At 44.1% G+C, this 18,513-nt stretch overlaps 1 protein-coding gene across 1 annotated transcript in view; it reads left to right on the top strand.

Annotated features, from left to right (window-relative positions):
- The window catches only part of LOC311018562 (copine-8-like), a 73,599-nt gene that overhangs the window by 6,216 nt on the left and 48,870 nt on the right, over nucleotides 1-18,513 (top strand). Inside the window, exons 2-5 of the mRNA XM_084017586.1 lie at nucleotides 3,377-3,417; nucleotides 9,578-9,624; nucleotides 10,463-10,566; nucleotides 15,801-15,840. Of these exons, the coding sequence (XP_083873712.1) occupies nucleotides 3,377-3,417; nucleotides 9,578-9,624; nucleotides 10,463-10,566; nucleotides 15,801-15,840 (232 nt within the window). The remainder of the gene's footprint in view (nucleotides 1-3,376; nucleotides 3,418-9,577; nucleotides 9,625-10,462; nucleotides 10,567-15,800; nucleotides 15,841-18,513) is intronic.

The following is an 18,513-nucleotide window of genomic DNA, read 5'->3' as shown; positions in this document are numbered from 1 at the left end:
ACTGGAAAAGATGTTTAGCTTTTTATTTTTACCCCTCTGATATTTTAAGTCTCAATTAAGTGGTACAACTTTTAATGCAACATGAAAAACCAGTTTGACAATTACAGATGAGGGTATATGAGCACGGAAAATGGCTTTGAATGCATCTCCTTCTCTTTTTCTCAGATTTGCTGGAAAATGATATATTATATTAATAATGAACAAAGTGCTGTTAAAAGTGATCCTCCTTTTATGTGAAGTCTGCAGCAATTTCCCCCTTTTTTAACAAGAACACATCTTAGAAAATTTCCTCTGAATGTCTCTCTGAGATGGAAGTCCCCCCCCCCCCCCCCCCCCCCCCATCCTCACACACAGGTATTTAAAGCTCCAGCTTCCATGTTTAGGTGGCTGTGATGTAACTGTTGGGATTTCAAATGTAATTCTGGTGTCGAGTAGGGACCGCTCTTGTAAATGTTTGATGAACGACGAGGCACTCTGCTCGGACCGCCCAGACGTTTCCAGGGCTGCCCGCGGTGGAAAGGGCTTTTTACAGAGTCTCCCGGTCTCTATCAAGGCCAGGTGGGAGCCCGGGGGTGCACATGAATCAGAAGGAGGTTACCATATCCACGGAAATGTGTGCACTTCTGCCAGCACACACACACACACACACACACACACACACACACACACACACACACACACACACACACACACACACACACATGCGTCCTGTCTTTCATACACTCCTTGCTCTGTCTTCTTCTTCCCTTCTCTCACCCCCTGCCTCCACTCATTCCCCTTTGGGAGCATACCGAGTACTCTATTACTTTTTATTGGACATTTATCCCACTTGGCGGGCGAAGTCGCCCACTTCTCACTCCGGCACAATCTCTCAGGCTTCCTGCCAGTCACAAACACAGCCCTGATGTGACTAGACCCGATTCTATCGCTTATTATCATTTATTTAAGGTCTCAGAGCCGGGGAAGAGCCGGTGGGCGTGCCTTGACAACGAGGCAGCCGATTGTGGCGTTTTACCATCTGGGCCACACTGCGATCAGCACAAACACGAGCGCCTGATCCAGATACATCACTCGCCATCAATGGCTTCAAGACACTCGCTGCTTGTTATAGAGGACGGGACGGGCGACAGAACGCTCACCCCGCAGCTAACATGATACCAGGAGCCCCCCCCCCCCTCGCTCTCCCCCCTCCGTCTCTCCCTCTCTCTGTCAACAGATCACGATATAGACAAAGTGATCCTCTGAATAATCAAAGTCACACTCTGCAGGCTTGGACGTTTGTTGTGGCTCTTATTTCATGGTGCACGATGGCAATTCTTTGAAAGGTGCTAAATAAATACCTGTTATTATTTTTATTAGTAATATTACTATTATTATTAGTATTATTATTATTAGCATTAGTATTAGTATTACTATTAAATTAATGTCATTCCTTAAAGATGGTAAGAGTTCTCCTGCAGCAGATTTAATCTGTTTTATCTTTTATCTGCACGGTCTGTGGCTTAAAACCAACAACACTTGAACCCATTTCCATCTCTGTCATGTGAGAGGAATGTGATTATTTCCTCTCCATAAATACATTTAGTTCAAATACCCATTTGGACGTGTGATAATGGTTAGGTGACGAGCAGCTCTTGTGGCTGTGCAGTTTATTTGGTAAGTAGCATGACATTATTAAAGTGCACCAAAACCTGGAACCTGGAATATGAAAGGTTTTATTCTGGAGGACTTGTAAAGGGTTTTATTTGTTGTTGTGTTCTGTTTAGTGCTTTTGCATTAATCTTTACACTTTGCTTTATATCGATGATCTTAACATCTGCAGGAACAAATGGAAGTAATCCTAAAAATGTGTTTTCATACAAACGTCACTATCATCACTTCAATGTCTTCACTTGGGACTAGGGAAGCACCGATTCCAATGTTTTCAGTCCTGATACTGATGCTGAGGTCCAGGCTTCACTTAAACACACAAAATGTAGCAAATAGAAACATAGATTGGAATGTACTGAATTATTATTATGCATTGTTAAATTAGTAAATCTCACAATTTGGTGAGAAAAAACAGGAATTACAATTCAAGTGTCAACCTTTAATGTAGCATCAAGTTGGTTTTAAGTTCAACAGGAATTCAAATTCCAGTATAGAGCATATAAACACCGTCATGGATCCAGCTACTTTAGTACGGCCTGATATGGGATCAGTATCGGTGCATCTTTTTTTAGAACGTCTCTGTTGGCCAGGCCAGCTTCTGGTGGAAATATAAATGATGCGTTTGCCTCGTGGGTAGTGTAGTGAGTAGCCTGGGCTTCAGGAGAAAGAAGAATGGGAACTAAAAGGCAGGAAAAGGCTGGTTCAGTTACATCAATGAGGAAATCTTCTCTTGTTTAATCGTCTTGTGCATGTCCCCTGACTTTAAGAATAATCCTTAAATTGGTGACACACTGTTTTACTTGAAGGTGTTTCCCATCAATGTGGCTCCTGTCATTGAATATAGTTCTACATTTTATTCGTGTAGTGTCTTTTGATGTGGTGTAAACCCCGTCGGCTGCTCCACAACAGTAGATTTTGGGGTAATGTGTCCCGCTGGCGTATGCACTCATTTTATTGAGTTTTTCTGGGTTAGCTCTATGAAAGCTTAATAGGGTTTTAATGTAAGATTTGGCAGGAGTACAAGCTGAGTGGGCGAGTGAAGGGTTCACATTGGTCCCTTTGGGTGTTGTCCGCCCGGTCCCTGTCCTCCTGGCTTCCCCGCTCCTGAGACCTGGACACTGTAAGCAAATGAGTTAACGCCACAATGGCCCGGTACTGACGCGACAGGCAGGGTTTCCCTTCACTGAGCCCGAGCTGCTCCGCGGTTCCTTTCTTCTCCGGTCCCAGGCAGCTGTGACTTGTCATCCTTGTGTGCATATTTAATTCCTTCAGAGTCGTTTAACCGCAGAGTACCTCAGTGGTGCCGAACATCTGCTCTGCGAAGGGACTCTTCGGTGCATTTATCCCTCCCCATGCAAAGAGCAAAGACTGGAGTGTCATGTAAATTTGATGGTAAGACTCCACTGTTGTTACTGGCACCCAGGGAGTGCAAAAAAATTGAAAATAGGTTCTGTCTTCTGCTGTTTTCTCTGTATGTTTGAAATATAAATGGGCTTCACTTTAAGCTCCATGTTATAGTCTGTTTAATGCTGCTTCCTCGATGACTGGCTGAAATGGCTTCTCTAAATCAAGACAGAAGAGGATTAAGCAAGTTGTCAGGGTCAGTAAGGGGAGCTAATCAGGCCAGGTGTAATAATATAATAACTTTCTATACTTCCACTTTCTTTGTTGAAGAGCTGCAATGATTTAGTTTACAATGTGTCTCTTTGTTTTCTTGTTTTTTCAGAAACCTGCTGGACAGAGACACTTTCTCCAAGTCTGATCCAAGTAAGCTTGTCTCACACACACACACACACACACACACACACACACACACACACACACACACACACACACACACACACACACACACACACACACACACACACACACACACACGTACACACACATTTGAAATATCCACAGACAAACATCCACCACATGCAGGAGACAGATTTGAACAGCAGAACACAGGATTACACACACACACACACACACACACACACACACACACACACGTTCTGCCCGCCTGTGTGAATCAGTAGACATTTGCATATGTCGGGGGTCGTTTTCGTCACCGTTCTCTCTCTCGATGTGAGTGAGGGGAACCAGATCATCCTCGCACACAAACCAGCCACTTCCCTCATACAGATTAAAGGACACACACACACACACACACACGCCTTGCTCCCTTGACAGCAGGGGCTTAATTTGGCAACTGGTCCAGTGGTTTTTAAAGGCGTAGTCTGCAAACAGGACAGTAATTAGCCTTGATGGAGAAGCATAAAATGTGGGACTGAGGCTGTTTTTCCTGGTAAATATGCAATATGAGTGTTTGCATTCGGGACAATGGTTTTGTCTTGGCTGACATGCAAACACAAGAGCTGAATGTCAGACAGAGATTCATCCACATATGGATAACTGTTGATTACCAAACACTGGCATCATGTACATAATACCAAATGTATCACACAGCTGATCAGCCACAAACCCACCAGTATTGTCTAGGGCTGCCACTACCAATCAGCATAATCAATAAGGTTGATGCTAGAAATGCCTCAACTTCAAAGTTTTGAAATACACTCATAAAAAAGTCTAATTGGTAAAAGTCTGGTGACTGGGGCACGGGGGGAGAGCGGGTGCTGCTCATCAGCATGGAGGCCGCTGCCCACGCTGCACAGACACAGAGCGAGTGTGTTGTCACCATTTATTCTGCCTTGTGATGTGCATTAATTTCCCTTACAAACGGGTACAACAAGTCTATGTATGAACGGAGCATATTCTTGTTCTCTACTACAATATCTTCATTTGAGATTTCAGCAACGGTCTTGGAACCCAGCCAACTCACGAGCACGTGCACGTGCACACACAAGCTTGTAGATTGTAAAGTAGGTCTCTGCTGGTTTCTGTTGTGCCAGCTTTGTTTCTGTAATCAACACTCTGTTGAAAGGCCTCTAAAAATATATTGTTTTAAATGATGGGAGGAAAATACAGTCATCGTGACACGATACAGTGAACTATATACTATATACATAATGTTGGAATCATTATGTCTCGTCTTTTAACACCAAACAAATGTTGAATATATTTCACCTGTGTAATTGTGACACATAATGTCAGCATTGCACCTGCTCAAAAGTGATGGATTTAAATTGAAATAAACAGGATTGTGTATGAAAACGAAATATTCCAACTTTATGGGCAACATTTTTCTTCTTTTTTTACTCTCTAGTCACCTGGGGTTTGGTTACCATGCACCCGTGTTTCCCTCCCTCAAATATTGGGCACTTTGCCACCTGGAAGTCGTGCAGTGAACCCGATGGTGTTGTTAGTGTTGGCCGCTGTGCGTGAACCTGTGATTGAGGAGCTCCCAGAATGGGGGATTGGACCTTTAAGTGTCAGACGGTGGGAGAGGAGAATGAGCATCCCTGCCCGGCCCAACATTCATGCAAGGAGGCACTTGTGCTGCGTCCATGTCTCTGCTCTGCTGACAGCACTGGCCCCAGTCACACAGCATTAGACTGCCTCAGCAGAGCCCCCCCCCCCCCCCCCCCCCTGCCACACACACACACACACACACACACACACATCCAGGGCCTTAGGCAGGCCTACGCACCATATTCATATTAGCTTATAAAGCTGGACAACAGTGTTTGTGTGTTTTAGCCACTGTGGGGATGTGAATGTGCCTTGATCAGTTTGCTTCAGCAGGTTGGGAAAGGGCATTTGCAAGACGGGGACATGGCACCGTCGGTAGCTCCTACATTTGAAGCAGAAATGGTGTTAGTGGTGCTGCGTTCAGGCTCCACATTGTGAACCCGATGCATCGATGCATGGGAAGACGTGAAAAAGCACCGCTACAGATGGCAAGGATGCACCACCTTATACGGGCGTACACACACACAGAGTAACGCAGGGACCATGTTTCATCCGTTGCTTCATCATTGCCAGATTGAAGGATGAATGTACATTCACCCAGCTGACCCCGGCAAGCTGCACACCACCCACAATGCAACATGTGCAACCAAGGCACTTTACGCAGCGTAATCAGGAGCTTTTGGTTTCTTAAGTGTTTGAACACAAAAACAGCCTAATGTCACTTTTCAGCACGAGTATAGTTTTTTTTTTTAAAATAGTTTGACCTTTCGGGTTCGATGAGCCTCTCTCCTGTACATCAAATGTAAATTCATCCCCGATGCTTTTCTAAGTTCATCGTTTTAATTTTCTAAACAAACTTCAGGTTTGAACAAAGTGTCAAACATTCAGTTGATGAGTTAAGGGGTTTTCTTTACTCTTTGCGATGTAAATGTCACCATAAATCAGACATGAATGGTTTGCATGTCTCATTACTCCTGTAGTGGAAGCCTTGCTGACATTGCAATTTTTATATGGTTGTGTTAGTTTTAATGAGCCTTCATGGCCCATAGCAGAGCTTGGCATCATTTGGAAAAGAGTGGACAGGTCGCTCTTCGGGTCGAAATAATTCATGACTCACTAGAGGGTACAGCAGGGGTTCAGAGCGCTGACTGAAACCGTTAAAAAACTTGAGATCGAACTGCAGACCTCTCAGGCAGATCTGGTGAGCCTGGAGCAGGCTCACGTTGAGGAGGTGTCTCAATTAAAGGCGACAATCCAAGAAAAGGACGACTTGATGGAATACCAGAGGGAGGAGATCGCTGACTTGGAGGGAGCACACAAAGCTTTGCTTGACTACAGGAGGGAGACGCCACTCTCCACAGCAGAATAGCACAAGAATTGGGCAAAACTGTTCAAAATCGTGAAACCAGACTGCAGAACTTTCAGGTGGAGAGTTGGCAGTGGTGGAAATCGGTTCATGATTACCTGTTGAGAAATAAGAATACAACTCCTAACAGAGCTTTTAGTAATTTATTCTATAAAGAGTCCTAAACAGGCTAGCAGTCGCTACAGACAGACTGTAAACAGACAAAGTCTAATAAGTCAAAGCCCTCGCTAACAGGGTGTCCAAGCGGACCGCATCACCGACATACAGCTTCAGAGCAAACTATCTGGCCAGATAGGGGCAGACTCCTTAAGAGTCTGACCAAGTCTTCAGTCTTGAGAAGGGCTTTTTATACAGTAGTTTGTGATGTGTCATCAGAGAAGCAATGTTCTGTTGTTTGTGTAGACGGAGAACTTTGTCCAGAATGTGGTGTTTGAACCACTCATCAGTGTCCATAGATCCATATTGACTTGCCAGCTGTTCTAAACCACTAAAGGAAAAATTCCCATCACATTGGCTACTGGGATTGTGAACCATCAGGTGGAGTTATTTGTGCAGGAACGGGAGTATACTAATGGAATTTCGGCACTGAATGAAGATAAGAAGAAGCTGGAAGAAGAACTTCACGTCGGTGAAGGTAAAGGCGTGGTTAAGAAAAAAAGCCAGTCCGTTGCGGTCCGTCCGTCGCAGATCCATTGCAGATGAAAACACTTCTGCTTGTGGGCTAGTTTGACCAACATTTGTAGATGGTGGGTTGGAGAAGAGTTTTCAATATGGACCCTCCCACTTTTACTGTCAGAGAGAAGTCAGCGCATCTGTCCACTCTCCACTATTTTCAGTTTCAGTTGTGAATCGGTTAATTTCGGCATTTCAGTCCCTTGTGACGCTGGTTCCCCGTTTTACACAGTGTGACTGGTCATCAAGCTGCAATGTAATTAATCCCCATGATGTTGATTTCTGTCACTTGAGGAAATGAGCTCTAAATAGAAGCTGAGCTCAAGTTGTTAGGACTTGTTATTATCAATGGGAAAGAAAATAATATGCAAGGAATAATCCACAACGGGGATGTCGTTTATTGGAGAATGTTCTTTGACTACAGTTGTCCTCTCCACCAGCCGTGGCGTTATGGGTGCCTACTCGCCCTCAGCCCACCCATTAATATGTTATCATCTTCTTGTAAAAAAAAACTAATACTGGACCTCAAATTCAAAAAGATTGCTATGACATAGATCCATTTAATCGCTGCGTGCCATCAGAGAATCAGTATATTTTTTTAAGAACTTGACTTGTTACGGGTGGATCGCTTCACTGGAATAATATGCAATTAATAATCACTGTATGTTTGCATCAGGGTGCAAGGGAAATCACTGAAACTAGTTGAAGCCATTTTGCAGCCTTGTCGTGGTCCCCGTGGATCCTCTATGAGCCAGGCAGACCTTCTTAGTGGTTACTTGGCACGCAACGTGAGCTCCCAGGCTCATGTCTGTGGGTTTTTCTTCTTTTCCTTTCTGTTTTAGTGCTGTCGTGCGACCGGAGAGGACAAGGACACACAGAGGTTGTTGCTGTTGTGGCCTTTTAGCGATCATTGTTGCTCAGGTGGAATGGGTCGGAAACCAGCTGCTCTGCCTTCATCACAACGTGTGTTTTTAAAGATTATCCCCAAAGGACGGGGCTCAGATTACAGAAGTAAACAGCAACCGCATTAAAACAGAGCAGCTTGAGGTTTGTCCGTCTAGATATTTCTTTAAAAGTGAAGGGACAGTGAGAGAATTATGAAATACATCCATCCATCCATCCATTTTCTACCACTTATCCTGTATTCAGGGTCACGGGGGGGCTGGAGCCGATCCCAGCTATCATTGGGCGAAGGCAGGGTTCACCCTGGACAGGACGCCAGTCTATCACAGGGCCGACATGTAGAGACAAACAACCATTCGCACTCACATTCACACCTACGGGACATTTAGAGTCACCAATAAACCTATCCCCATCCTGCATGTCTTTGGACTGTGGGAGGAAGCCGGAGAACCCGGAGAGAACCCACGCTTACACGGGGAGAACATGCAAACTCCACACAGAAGGAACACGGGCCGACCCGGGAATCGAACCCAGGACCCTCTTGCTGTGAGGCGAGAGTGCTACCCACTACACCACCGTGCAGCCCTCCTATGAAATACATGCAAAGTGCAAATTGCTTCATTACTTAACATGGTTACTTTAATGTATCCAGCTTGATTGGTTGCATCCACTATTTGATAACAGCCTTCCTAAGTAATAACCAGCTCATTTCAAAATGGCCCTGATTGTAACAGCAGTTTGTGGACGATGCACTTTTTTTTCATCAGCTGTTAATCATTCGTGGGTGCATTATGATTACTGATATTGATCTTCATTTTTTTACTATCCGACTGCAACCTATTACTGATTATTAATTATTGTTTATGCTTTATTCTCCAAGACTATGTAGCCTATCCTGCAGTCATTTAATGTTGTGTAAATCCTACTTATTGTAGGTTATAACTAAGTTTGAATTTAAGATTGTTGGTGCAAAGAGCTCATAGAAAATCCCCTTCACCAAATAAACATAGAACCTTTTATTTAATCTGGTAATCTCAATTGAAATCAACATCTCTTTTGCAAGAGAGTCCTTAGTCAGCAGACGACCTATTGTGTTGATTTTTGGCATGAATTTGTTGTTTTAATTTTAAAGAGTTTAACTATATCATGTCTGACTTCAGCATGTTACCAGTTTAAACACATATCTGAGTGTGTGCTCCCGGGGCTTTCAGAGTTGTGAGTCCCTGCCATGTGACAGATGTGTGTGAATACAGTGAAGGCTGCTAGAATGCAAATAAATGTCATTTTAGTGCCAGCTGATTGACTGGCTGTGTTTTCACTAGCAGTCCCTAATCAAAAAACACTCCAAGATTCCCGCGGACAGACGCTCGAATGTCAATAATTCTCTTCCTCCACCCACACAAACACTCGCTAACCCCATCCCCCCCTCCCTCCCTCCTCTCATCCTCTCTGAAATACCATCATGCTGGAAGGCAAAGTTCTAGTGACATTTAATTAGGGAGTTTTCCTCTCATGTGGGGGTCCAGGGAAAGAACACGCTCTCAGCTGACTTCTCAGCGTTGTTAAATGCTCTTCAATCAATCTAACCCTCTCTTGTTTCTCTGCCCTCCCCTCTTTCTAATTCAACAGTTTGTGTGCTGTACACTCAAGGAATAGCCAACAGGGAATGGAGAGAGGTGAGTACAGGGGTGGGAGAATTATTATAAATGTATACATTTTTATATATCTCATTATTTAGAATCATTTAGAACCAGTGAAAGTCTATGGGGCTCATATTGCAGCCTTCTCAGCATCTCGGAGGTGAGACTCGGGTCCTTCGGTGTTCAAATGATGTTTTCTTATGTCGGTAGATTGCATTTTGGAGCATGTCTAATTACCCTCGGGGCTTTTTCAGACCAGGAGCCTGTTTCACAAAAAGTGATTTGTAAGCGCTGCTGCAGAACGCAGACATGAACATGGAAAAGCTCCATATTTCACAAAAAGCTTGCAAATTGCAGATTCATTTTTGAGTCCTACAAGATAACAAGCATTGTTTGAACATGCCGAAATGGACGAGAGAAAGTGTTCTGCAAATTGCAGTTTGCGTGCTGCAAATTGTGTGAAAAGTGCCCCCGGGTCTCATTTTCTTTCCGTAAAAAGATCTTTGGAAGCGTTGGCTAGTCGTTCCATGGCTCCATTTTTGATATCCTGCTGGCATGCCTCGCCGGCATCCACTCTGAAATTGACCAACTAAAAGTAAGCAACTTATTCAGCATATCAAATAATCACACCGCTGGTGCAAACCCTGTCAAGCTGCGAAGTCCTCTTCTAGAAAACACAAAATCACTTCAGAGACGTGACTCAATGTGTAAATGATCAGCTTCAGGTGAACTTTAAACATTGTTGTGGGCATTTAAAATGTAGCATATTGGTATGTTGTTGTTTTTTTTAAATATTGGCAATGTAGTTTGTTGACTTTGATGAAATGTTTTGGCAGCCAGTGATCTAACATTACCTGTCTCATTTATCTTCCAGTTCGGCAGGACGGAAGTCATAGATAACACCCTCAACCCCGACTTTGTCCGCAAGTTCATCCTCGACTATTTCTTTGAGGAGAGGCAGAATCTACGCTTTGACCTGTGAGTTCACAATTGACTTATGCGTGTTGGTGTGTGCGTGTGTTGTGCAGGCGTGTGTGTGTGTGTGTTGTGCAGGCGTGTGTGTGTGTGTGTGTTGTGCAGGCGTGGGTGTGTGTGTGTGTGTGTGTGTGTGTTGTGCAGGCGTGGGTGTGTGTGTGTGTGTGCGTGTGTGTGTGTGTGTGTGTGTGTGTGTGTGTGTGTTGTGCAGGCGTGGGTGCCGCTCTGTGTGGAGCAACATTGAGCGAAGACTGAAATATTGATGTCTGTGCAGAGGGAGATGTACAAGTCTTCGCCCTTTTAAATGGAAAGACAAGTTTTCATGCCACCTTTTTTTCCCACCGGCGTTTCCATTTGAATTCATCCCATTCATACAATGCTTTGAGACAAAATAGGGCCGTGTGCACACGGTGAATCATACGCCCGCCATTATGTGATTTTCAATATTGTTCATTCCACCTCGGTCATCCATTGAAAAGACACGTTTGTGCTCACTGTATGTTAATGGCATCATCGAGCAAACGGTTACATAACCTGAAAAACAGTCAGTGACCCTGATGTCAAGTGTATTATATATTTTTTTGAATAGATTTTGTATGAATTTGAATCATGCTTCGGGATTCTGTGCTTTCAACGGCAGATGCAGGCGATTGCCCGGCCTTAATCCTTTTAGACCTAAGTCTGGCTTTTGACACAGTTGATCATACAATTTTAATTGACTGCCTTAAGCACCGGGTGGGTTTGTCTGGGTCAGCACACAGCTTACTGCTCACACAGAACCTACTCTGTAAAATCAGAAGAATCTTCAATTTTACCACAAGTTACCACAGTGGGACAATGATAAACACCTTTTAGGGTCCCTCGTGCTCATTTCCAGGCCCCATCACACAGTATTTGTACTTTTCAAGATCACAGTTTCGTGAGAGACATGTCAAAGAATTAATGATTTATATCAAATAGTTACACGGTGAGATTTACCAGAAAATGTTCTGCTCCTTTGAAGAATTTAACCAGCAGCAAGCATTTTGTGAATGAAGATGAAATCAATACCAAAAATACCCCAGATAATGTCAGAGGTTAGTAATGTAAAGTTGTTGCTCAGCTCTTTTTTCCCTCCTAAAAATTATGTTCCCATACAACAAAATTGCATTGTTCATTGGTTGGAATGTGTTTTCTCTGTCTGCGTGGGGAAAAGAATGGATGGGTCAAACACAGGACTTTAACCCAGGAGACTGTTCTGCGTGTCTCATAGGGAACACATGCATCTTGAGTTTAGTTGCCTTGACCTGAATGTGTTGCAAGTGATTGAATGATGGACACTTTCCTGTTTGGTTCATTCAGTGTCAACAGTTTATTTTGAGTCACATGGCTGTTCAAAGATCATTTCCTCATATTTCCTCATGTAGCCCCAAACCTTGAGCCGACCAAGTAATTATGATAATCTGTGTTTTTCCACTGTATTTTCCAATGATGGTTCATGAAATATGGAATGGCTGTTTTGTTTGTTTACTTGTTGGCCTGTCAGCGGCGCCGCATGCTGCCTGCACGCTGTGGGAGGTCACGGGGAAGATCAAGGAGAGGGGCTACTGTTACTCGTGTAGCTGCGTACGTGTGTTGTGTTTAGGTTGTCTACACAGTGTGTGTCAGATCAAGTCTGTACCTTCAGGCATGTAAACATGTCTCACATTTCTGAGTTTGTCTTCAAACTTTGGTTATTGTGTGTGTGTGTGTGTGTGTGTGCATATGTTTTAATATGTGTGTCTCTTTACTGTGTATTTAACCGTCTGCATACCGGTATATTCCTGTCTGCTAGACAAGTGAAGTTCAGGCTTGTTCTGGAGTATCATGCAAGATGTTTAACGCTGTGGATAGAGGGGATGGAGGATGATGGAGTGTGTGTGTGTGTGTGTGTGTGTGTGTGTGTGTGTGTGCCTGCCGACTCCCTGTAGGGCCCGTTGTGAGTTTGTGAGTGGGTGAGCACCAGACCCCTCTTACTCTCCGCTGGGCTGAGGGCCCTACAACCACTCGTAGCGTGGACATGGCTACCCCCCCCAACCCCCCGCCTCATGTCTGTCCTGAGGTCTGGAAGTCTTTTCCTGTAGCTCCTGCTGCTCCCTCCAGCCCTCTGTGACCTCCACCTCCCTCACCCCCACTCAGTGCTTCACAGCCAGACAGCTCCCCGCCAACCGCCAGCATAGCTGCTGCTGCTGAGCCATCCCATGCTCTCTTTACCCGGAGACCCCAAAGCCACGACACACTTTGCTTCCTCTGCTGCTTTCCACGCCTGGAAATCCTGTTAACCCACCCATCTCACTGCCGGCCATGTTCACAGTGCTCACTGAAGCCAGTGGAAGCCCCCCGGGGATGGTTGTCCAATCAAATGTGGCAAATTGGATCAGATCTAAAAAAAAAAGGGGGGGAAAAGGAAAAGGAAAAAAGACGAGAAGTAAGATCTTTCTTCCAGATCAGAACATATTTTGGGAACAACATGTTGCTGGTTATGTACATGTACTTTATCGTGTCTACATGTTGGACTGGAGCTAGAACCTAACAACGCAGCTAGAGTACAAAAGACTGTAGTTTTACATTCAAATGTAATTGTGAAAGCATTTAATGTAATAGAAGAAGTCAGTCTTGAATAGAATGCAGTGTTATTGCAGAATCAGTTCATGCTATAAATCGTATAAAATGAAGAAATATGTATGTTTCTCATTTTATCTTTAAACGAGATGGGATCACAACTTACCTTGTATTTTTCCCTGTTTTTTTTTTCAACATTTGGCATTATTTTTCATCTAAAGCGTCAGTTAGTTCTCCAAACAGCTACATGGCCTAAACATATGGAGGGCATCGTTCCCTTCCTTGTTATTACAGTGTTTTTAAAAGAAAAAATACCATTTTCAGGTTAATCCCCCAGGGCCAATAACAGCACCGAATGTGCTGCTAAAACATGCGTGCTGCATGTAAGCGGGAACGGAGGCTTTGTGAGGTTTTCATACAGCCGTTAGGAGACGGAGCTCAAGTGTCAGCGTGCTGTCGTCTGTTGTTTGCCTGCTTCTCCGGCCCCGTTTGTTTGTGTGCCATCATTAGTCATCATTGCTCAGTTCAAACAGAGCTCTGAGCAGCCCCCCCTCCCCCTCCCCCCCACGCAACACAGGCCGCACAGGACCACGAGAAACCCTGTCTGGCCCAGTGCCGCTGCACAGTGATGTCATCCACACACAGCAAATGTGCACTCACGAGGCGCCGTGGGACATGCACTCCTGCACACACCCTCGTGTGTGTGTTTGTAGGTGTGTGGGTGTGTGTTTGTGTGTGTGTGTGTGTGTGTGTGTGGGCGGTGCAGCTAAATCCTCACATTCTTCTTGTGAATTTGCAATCCATCTATCATTTGGTCATACTGATGGTCAGTTCTGTCGTTTAGTATGATTTAATCTCCACGTGCAGCATGTTGTACATGGTGTGTCCGTGTGTCCGTGCAGGGAGAGGGATCCCTCCTCTGTCGCTCTGCTGGAGGTTTCTTCCCCTTTTTGTGAGGACTTCCTTCTCCACATCACGGGTCTAAGGCTGTCGGGGCTGTATTGATGAAAGTTAAAGTTACTTGACTTGACTACGGGTACATACATGTCAGTATGTTTCTCCCTGCCTCCCTCCTTGAGTCTCATTATTAAATAAGATGCCATGAATCATTTATGAACATTTGGGAGTGACGGAGGCAACGGGCGAATAGAACATGAAGCGCACCTGTGCATTTTGCTTCCAGCACGTTGCATAATGGCAGCATGTTTCATTGCTCTTATGGAATTACATTAGTTTAACATCGCTGCATTGGACCCCCCCCCCCCCCATAGTGACACACAGCGTATCCCTGTTTTGTCTGCAGGCGCCTTATCGTACATGGCATGCTGTCTGTAGAAAGAAACGCTGTGGCTCTGCCTTTTACACACTCCGCTGCACACACACACACACACACACACACCTGAGACTCCCAGGAAGGGGAAAGTGACGGGTTATGGGGAGTAAATGAAGCTGGATAAATTGCTCTCCGGAGGTGCGAGTGGATCACGCGGTGTTACTTCTGATTTTGAATTGATTCTCCTGCAGAAGATGGACAAGTGTGTGAGGTGGAGAGAAGCTACGACTGTGTCTTGGTATTTTGTCAGTCCAGCAGTGCTGTCATGTGGGAGTCACGTATCCTTACACACATACGTCGATTCCAGTCCGCATGCTGAGGTTTCCTTGGGCAAGATACTAAACCCCGAACCCTGAACGCCGAATAGATTAGATCCCGAATGCAATGTGTATGAATGTGTGTGTGTGTGTGTGTGTGTGTGTGTGTGTGTGTGTGTGTGTGTGAAGGTAGTGTAAAGCATCTTGAATGGTCAAAAACACTATAAAAAGTGCTGGTGCAGGTCAGGGGCGATTCTAGAATCAGAGCTTTAGGGGTGCACCCTTCCAACCATCCATCCAACCATCCATCCACCCACCATCCATCCAACCATCCATCCATCCACCCACCATCCATCCATTTCACCATGTTTTGGGAATAAAATATGATATAGATCAGGCTTTAAATGATTCAGACCCCTCTGTAAACACCTTTAGAATTAGATAGGAAGTAAACTGTATGTAACGAGCTGCTGAAGGGGAGATTTCTGACCGCTTGAGAGAAGACAGCCTTTAAAGGTATGAAATTATACAATTATATACATTTTGAAAATATGAACCCGAAGATATCACCATGAAACTTCCCCAGTTGATCATTTACATTAATACGACGATACAAGTTTTTGTGTTGTTTTCACTCGTCTAGAAACATAACAGGACACAATCTCAAAAATGACCAGAGCATGAGAACCAGAGGTGTCTTTTCTCTCACTTTCTTTTTTCAGTCTGCTACTAAAACATCCATACGGCTTATAATGCAAAATTTGAAAAAGGAAAATTCTGTGAAATGTAAAAATGATCACCTGACAGCCATTAACGATCCCGAGGCTACTAATATTGTTGTGCCCTCATGCGTGAAATCGGATCACTAAAGCTTTTGGTGGCATAATTACAAGCCCTACTTTAAACCCGAAGTGCTTCTCTCCAGTGATTAGCGGACAAGTGCGGCACATTAATGGTAGGTGAAGAGGGAGAGGAGCTTCTGTCATTGACTACTAATTTGTGTTTTTTGGCAGCCGTTCAGCCAAACACCTGCGGCTCATACCTCTCGTCTCTTCTCTTCTCCACAGGTACGATTTAGACTGCAAGAGCGACAATCTCTCCAAACACGTAAGTGTCTCCTTCACCTCAGCTGTTCAACAATCAGTCGTGCATTCATGGAGATGTTATACAGCCCAATGTTTACCCTTCCAGTACAATAGCAGCCTGATAGGAATCAGGGTGTCAGGTAAGAGTGCAGCCATAACAGGAACAATCCTGTTGGCATTTCTGGCCCATACCAAATACACTTACACTGTGTGTGTGTGTGTGTGTGTGTGTGTGTATTATATATATATGACGACGGCGTATTAGGGCCACTGTAGGAAAAAAAAAACGGAGTAGAGAGAGGTGGGCAATATTCTGAGACAAAAAGTTGCAAATTTGCTAGTTTATTACGATGCTAACAACCGGCATTTATGCCAGTTGATGTGACACACGTTGGGATGGATTAATTAGAAAGATAATAGTGGCATTCATGGGAAGTTAGCTGGCATAAATGCCGGTTGTTAGCATCGTAATAAACTAGAAAATTTGCAACTTTAAACTAGCAAATTTGTATATATTTATATATATATATATATATATATATATATATATATATATATATATATATATATATATATAATATATTCCTATCCATAGCAGTACAAGTTCGCACAGATCGTTAATCAGCTAATGAATGATGTACTAACACAATATTGGGACTCATGAGAGTACAGTTTTCCAACACCCTGATGATGGACTGCAGCTTAAAGTAGCTCACAGACACCACTCATCCTCTCTGAATAGTGTTTTCAGTGCCTTTCTTCAAGCTCGACCTCCTTTGATTTAAGCGACCAGCGTTTTCAGATTTCCGCGGCCCTTCAGCCCTTCAGCCCCGTCCTTCGCTCTCAGCTCAAACAGAAGCTCCAGCAGCACTCTGCTCCAGTTCTGCCTCTAACCTGGGCTCCGTCTCCACCTCCAGCCCTCCTCTTATTACCCGGCTTCAGCTTTGTTGCCAACTGCAGGCAGTTCTTTTCCTCGGCCCGGACCCCAGCGCGCCCTCGGGCCTCTTCTGGGAGCACCGAGCAATGAAAGCGTAGCGACTCACTCTCAGCATGAAGGCTGAGGACGCTTGGATGCGTCCTGTCGTTGCTGTGGATGTGTGGGATTGGAGATCTGGCACGCAGTGATGGCTCCATTGTCCGGGCACAGTCCATCCCCAGTCGCTCTAAATAACAGAAAATAAGACAGGACATGCACACAAGTACAGTATATCTCTTGGCAGCTTCCATGGCAGTGTCTGTGGACGCCTTCTTCCTCTCATCACAGCAGATGTTTTCCCCGTGCCATATGGTGTGCATATACCTTGTGCAGAAGATGCTGCAAGGGACGATGTGCAGAGATGGAGCGTATAGTGAAATCTAATTAAGGGCTCCTGTTTACGAGCAGAGGAAGTGTTGCTCTGTCATTCTGTCTGACGCTCGTCATGGCCCTCTGCACAGTCCTTTTTTATTGCTGTTCATTTTGGTGGTAAAATACAGCAATATTGTTCTGACAAACAGTAATCTCATTTCAAAGTCTTTATTCATTATTATTATAAACCCAGGGATTAGCAAAAAAATAAAAAAGCATCCATCAAGCAGGGAAATAGCTTCTTTGTTTGCAGGCAGTAATTAGGTAACGGCTGTGTTCTCCTGCACCACTATTCCAAAGCTGTCAGGAGTTTGTTGCCAACTTTTATTCCCACATTTATTAAATATTGCAACTAAAACAGCCTGTTAAATATGTTTGTGTGTGACGACAGTGATTTCCATCCTGGGGTTCAGGACTCCTCCAAGGCATCTCAAGATACAAATACATCTCCAAACTTTTTTCCTTGTGAAATACTGAGTGGTTTTGTTCCAAAGAAACAATCTCAGAAGTTTAGAGGGCATAAAACACTTTCAGGTGGAACTACTCCAAACCCAGACACAAAGAGTGTGTTATGAACTCTGCATAGCACCGGTTCCCTTGATAAAAAGACGATGGGGTTTTTTCTATTTGATTGGATTATTTAACTCTGTGGCAAACACATATGCCACACACTTATGATACGTAAACGTTTTGTTTTTGGCTACACATGAACTACACGTAGTTGCATGACTTCATTCAGCAAAAGATAAGCTGAAGATGCTGGGCACATTTTTAAAGGTGGACTAGACGCTGTGATGGTGTTTCGTAGGCTAGAGGGTTTTAAGATGCGTAGAAGCTTAAAAAATTCACTGCATTTTAATGTTTTTTAAGCTTGTGTTAATTGCAGACCTTATTTGAGTCATCTAAGGCCTTTCAAACATCCCATTGACTTTGAGATGAGGGAAGTGGACGTGCACTCATTTCCAGGTGTTAGGACTCATTCCTGCACCAATCTATTCTGTATGCATCCTATAACGAGGTGTTTTAGGTGGTTAGAAGCCGAAACAGCCTTTGTTGTTGTTGATTGGATTTCAGTCCTCACCTCCTAAAGGTTTGGGAAAAGCAGACTGCAAGAACAACAGTGGATGATGGGCTTCAACAGCTACAGAGATTTCCAAGGGACTACTTTCTGTGTTAAGCTTGAGTGTTTGAGAGGAGTCAGTGTGCAGGAGATGCTCTTTGTTTTCATGAAATGTTATTATGACAAATAGTTAGACTTTACCCTTTACAAATAGTGTGACATAGAGATATGTGTATATTAGATGCAGAATAGACCTCACTTGATCTTTTTTACTTGGATATCCTCCT

This window comes from Eutrigla gurnardus (genome assembly GCF_963514095.1).
Source record: "Eutrigla gurnardus genome assembly, chromosome: 9".
Classification (NCBI taxonomy): Eukaryota; Metazoa; Chordata; class Actinopteri; order Perciformes; family Triglidae; genus Eutrigla; species Eutrigla gurnardus.
This window is presented reverse-complemented; position numbering and strand designations above follow the sequence as displayed.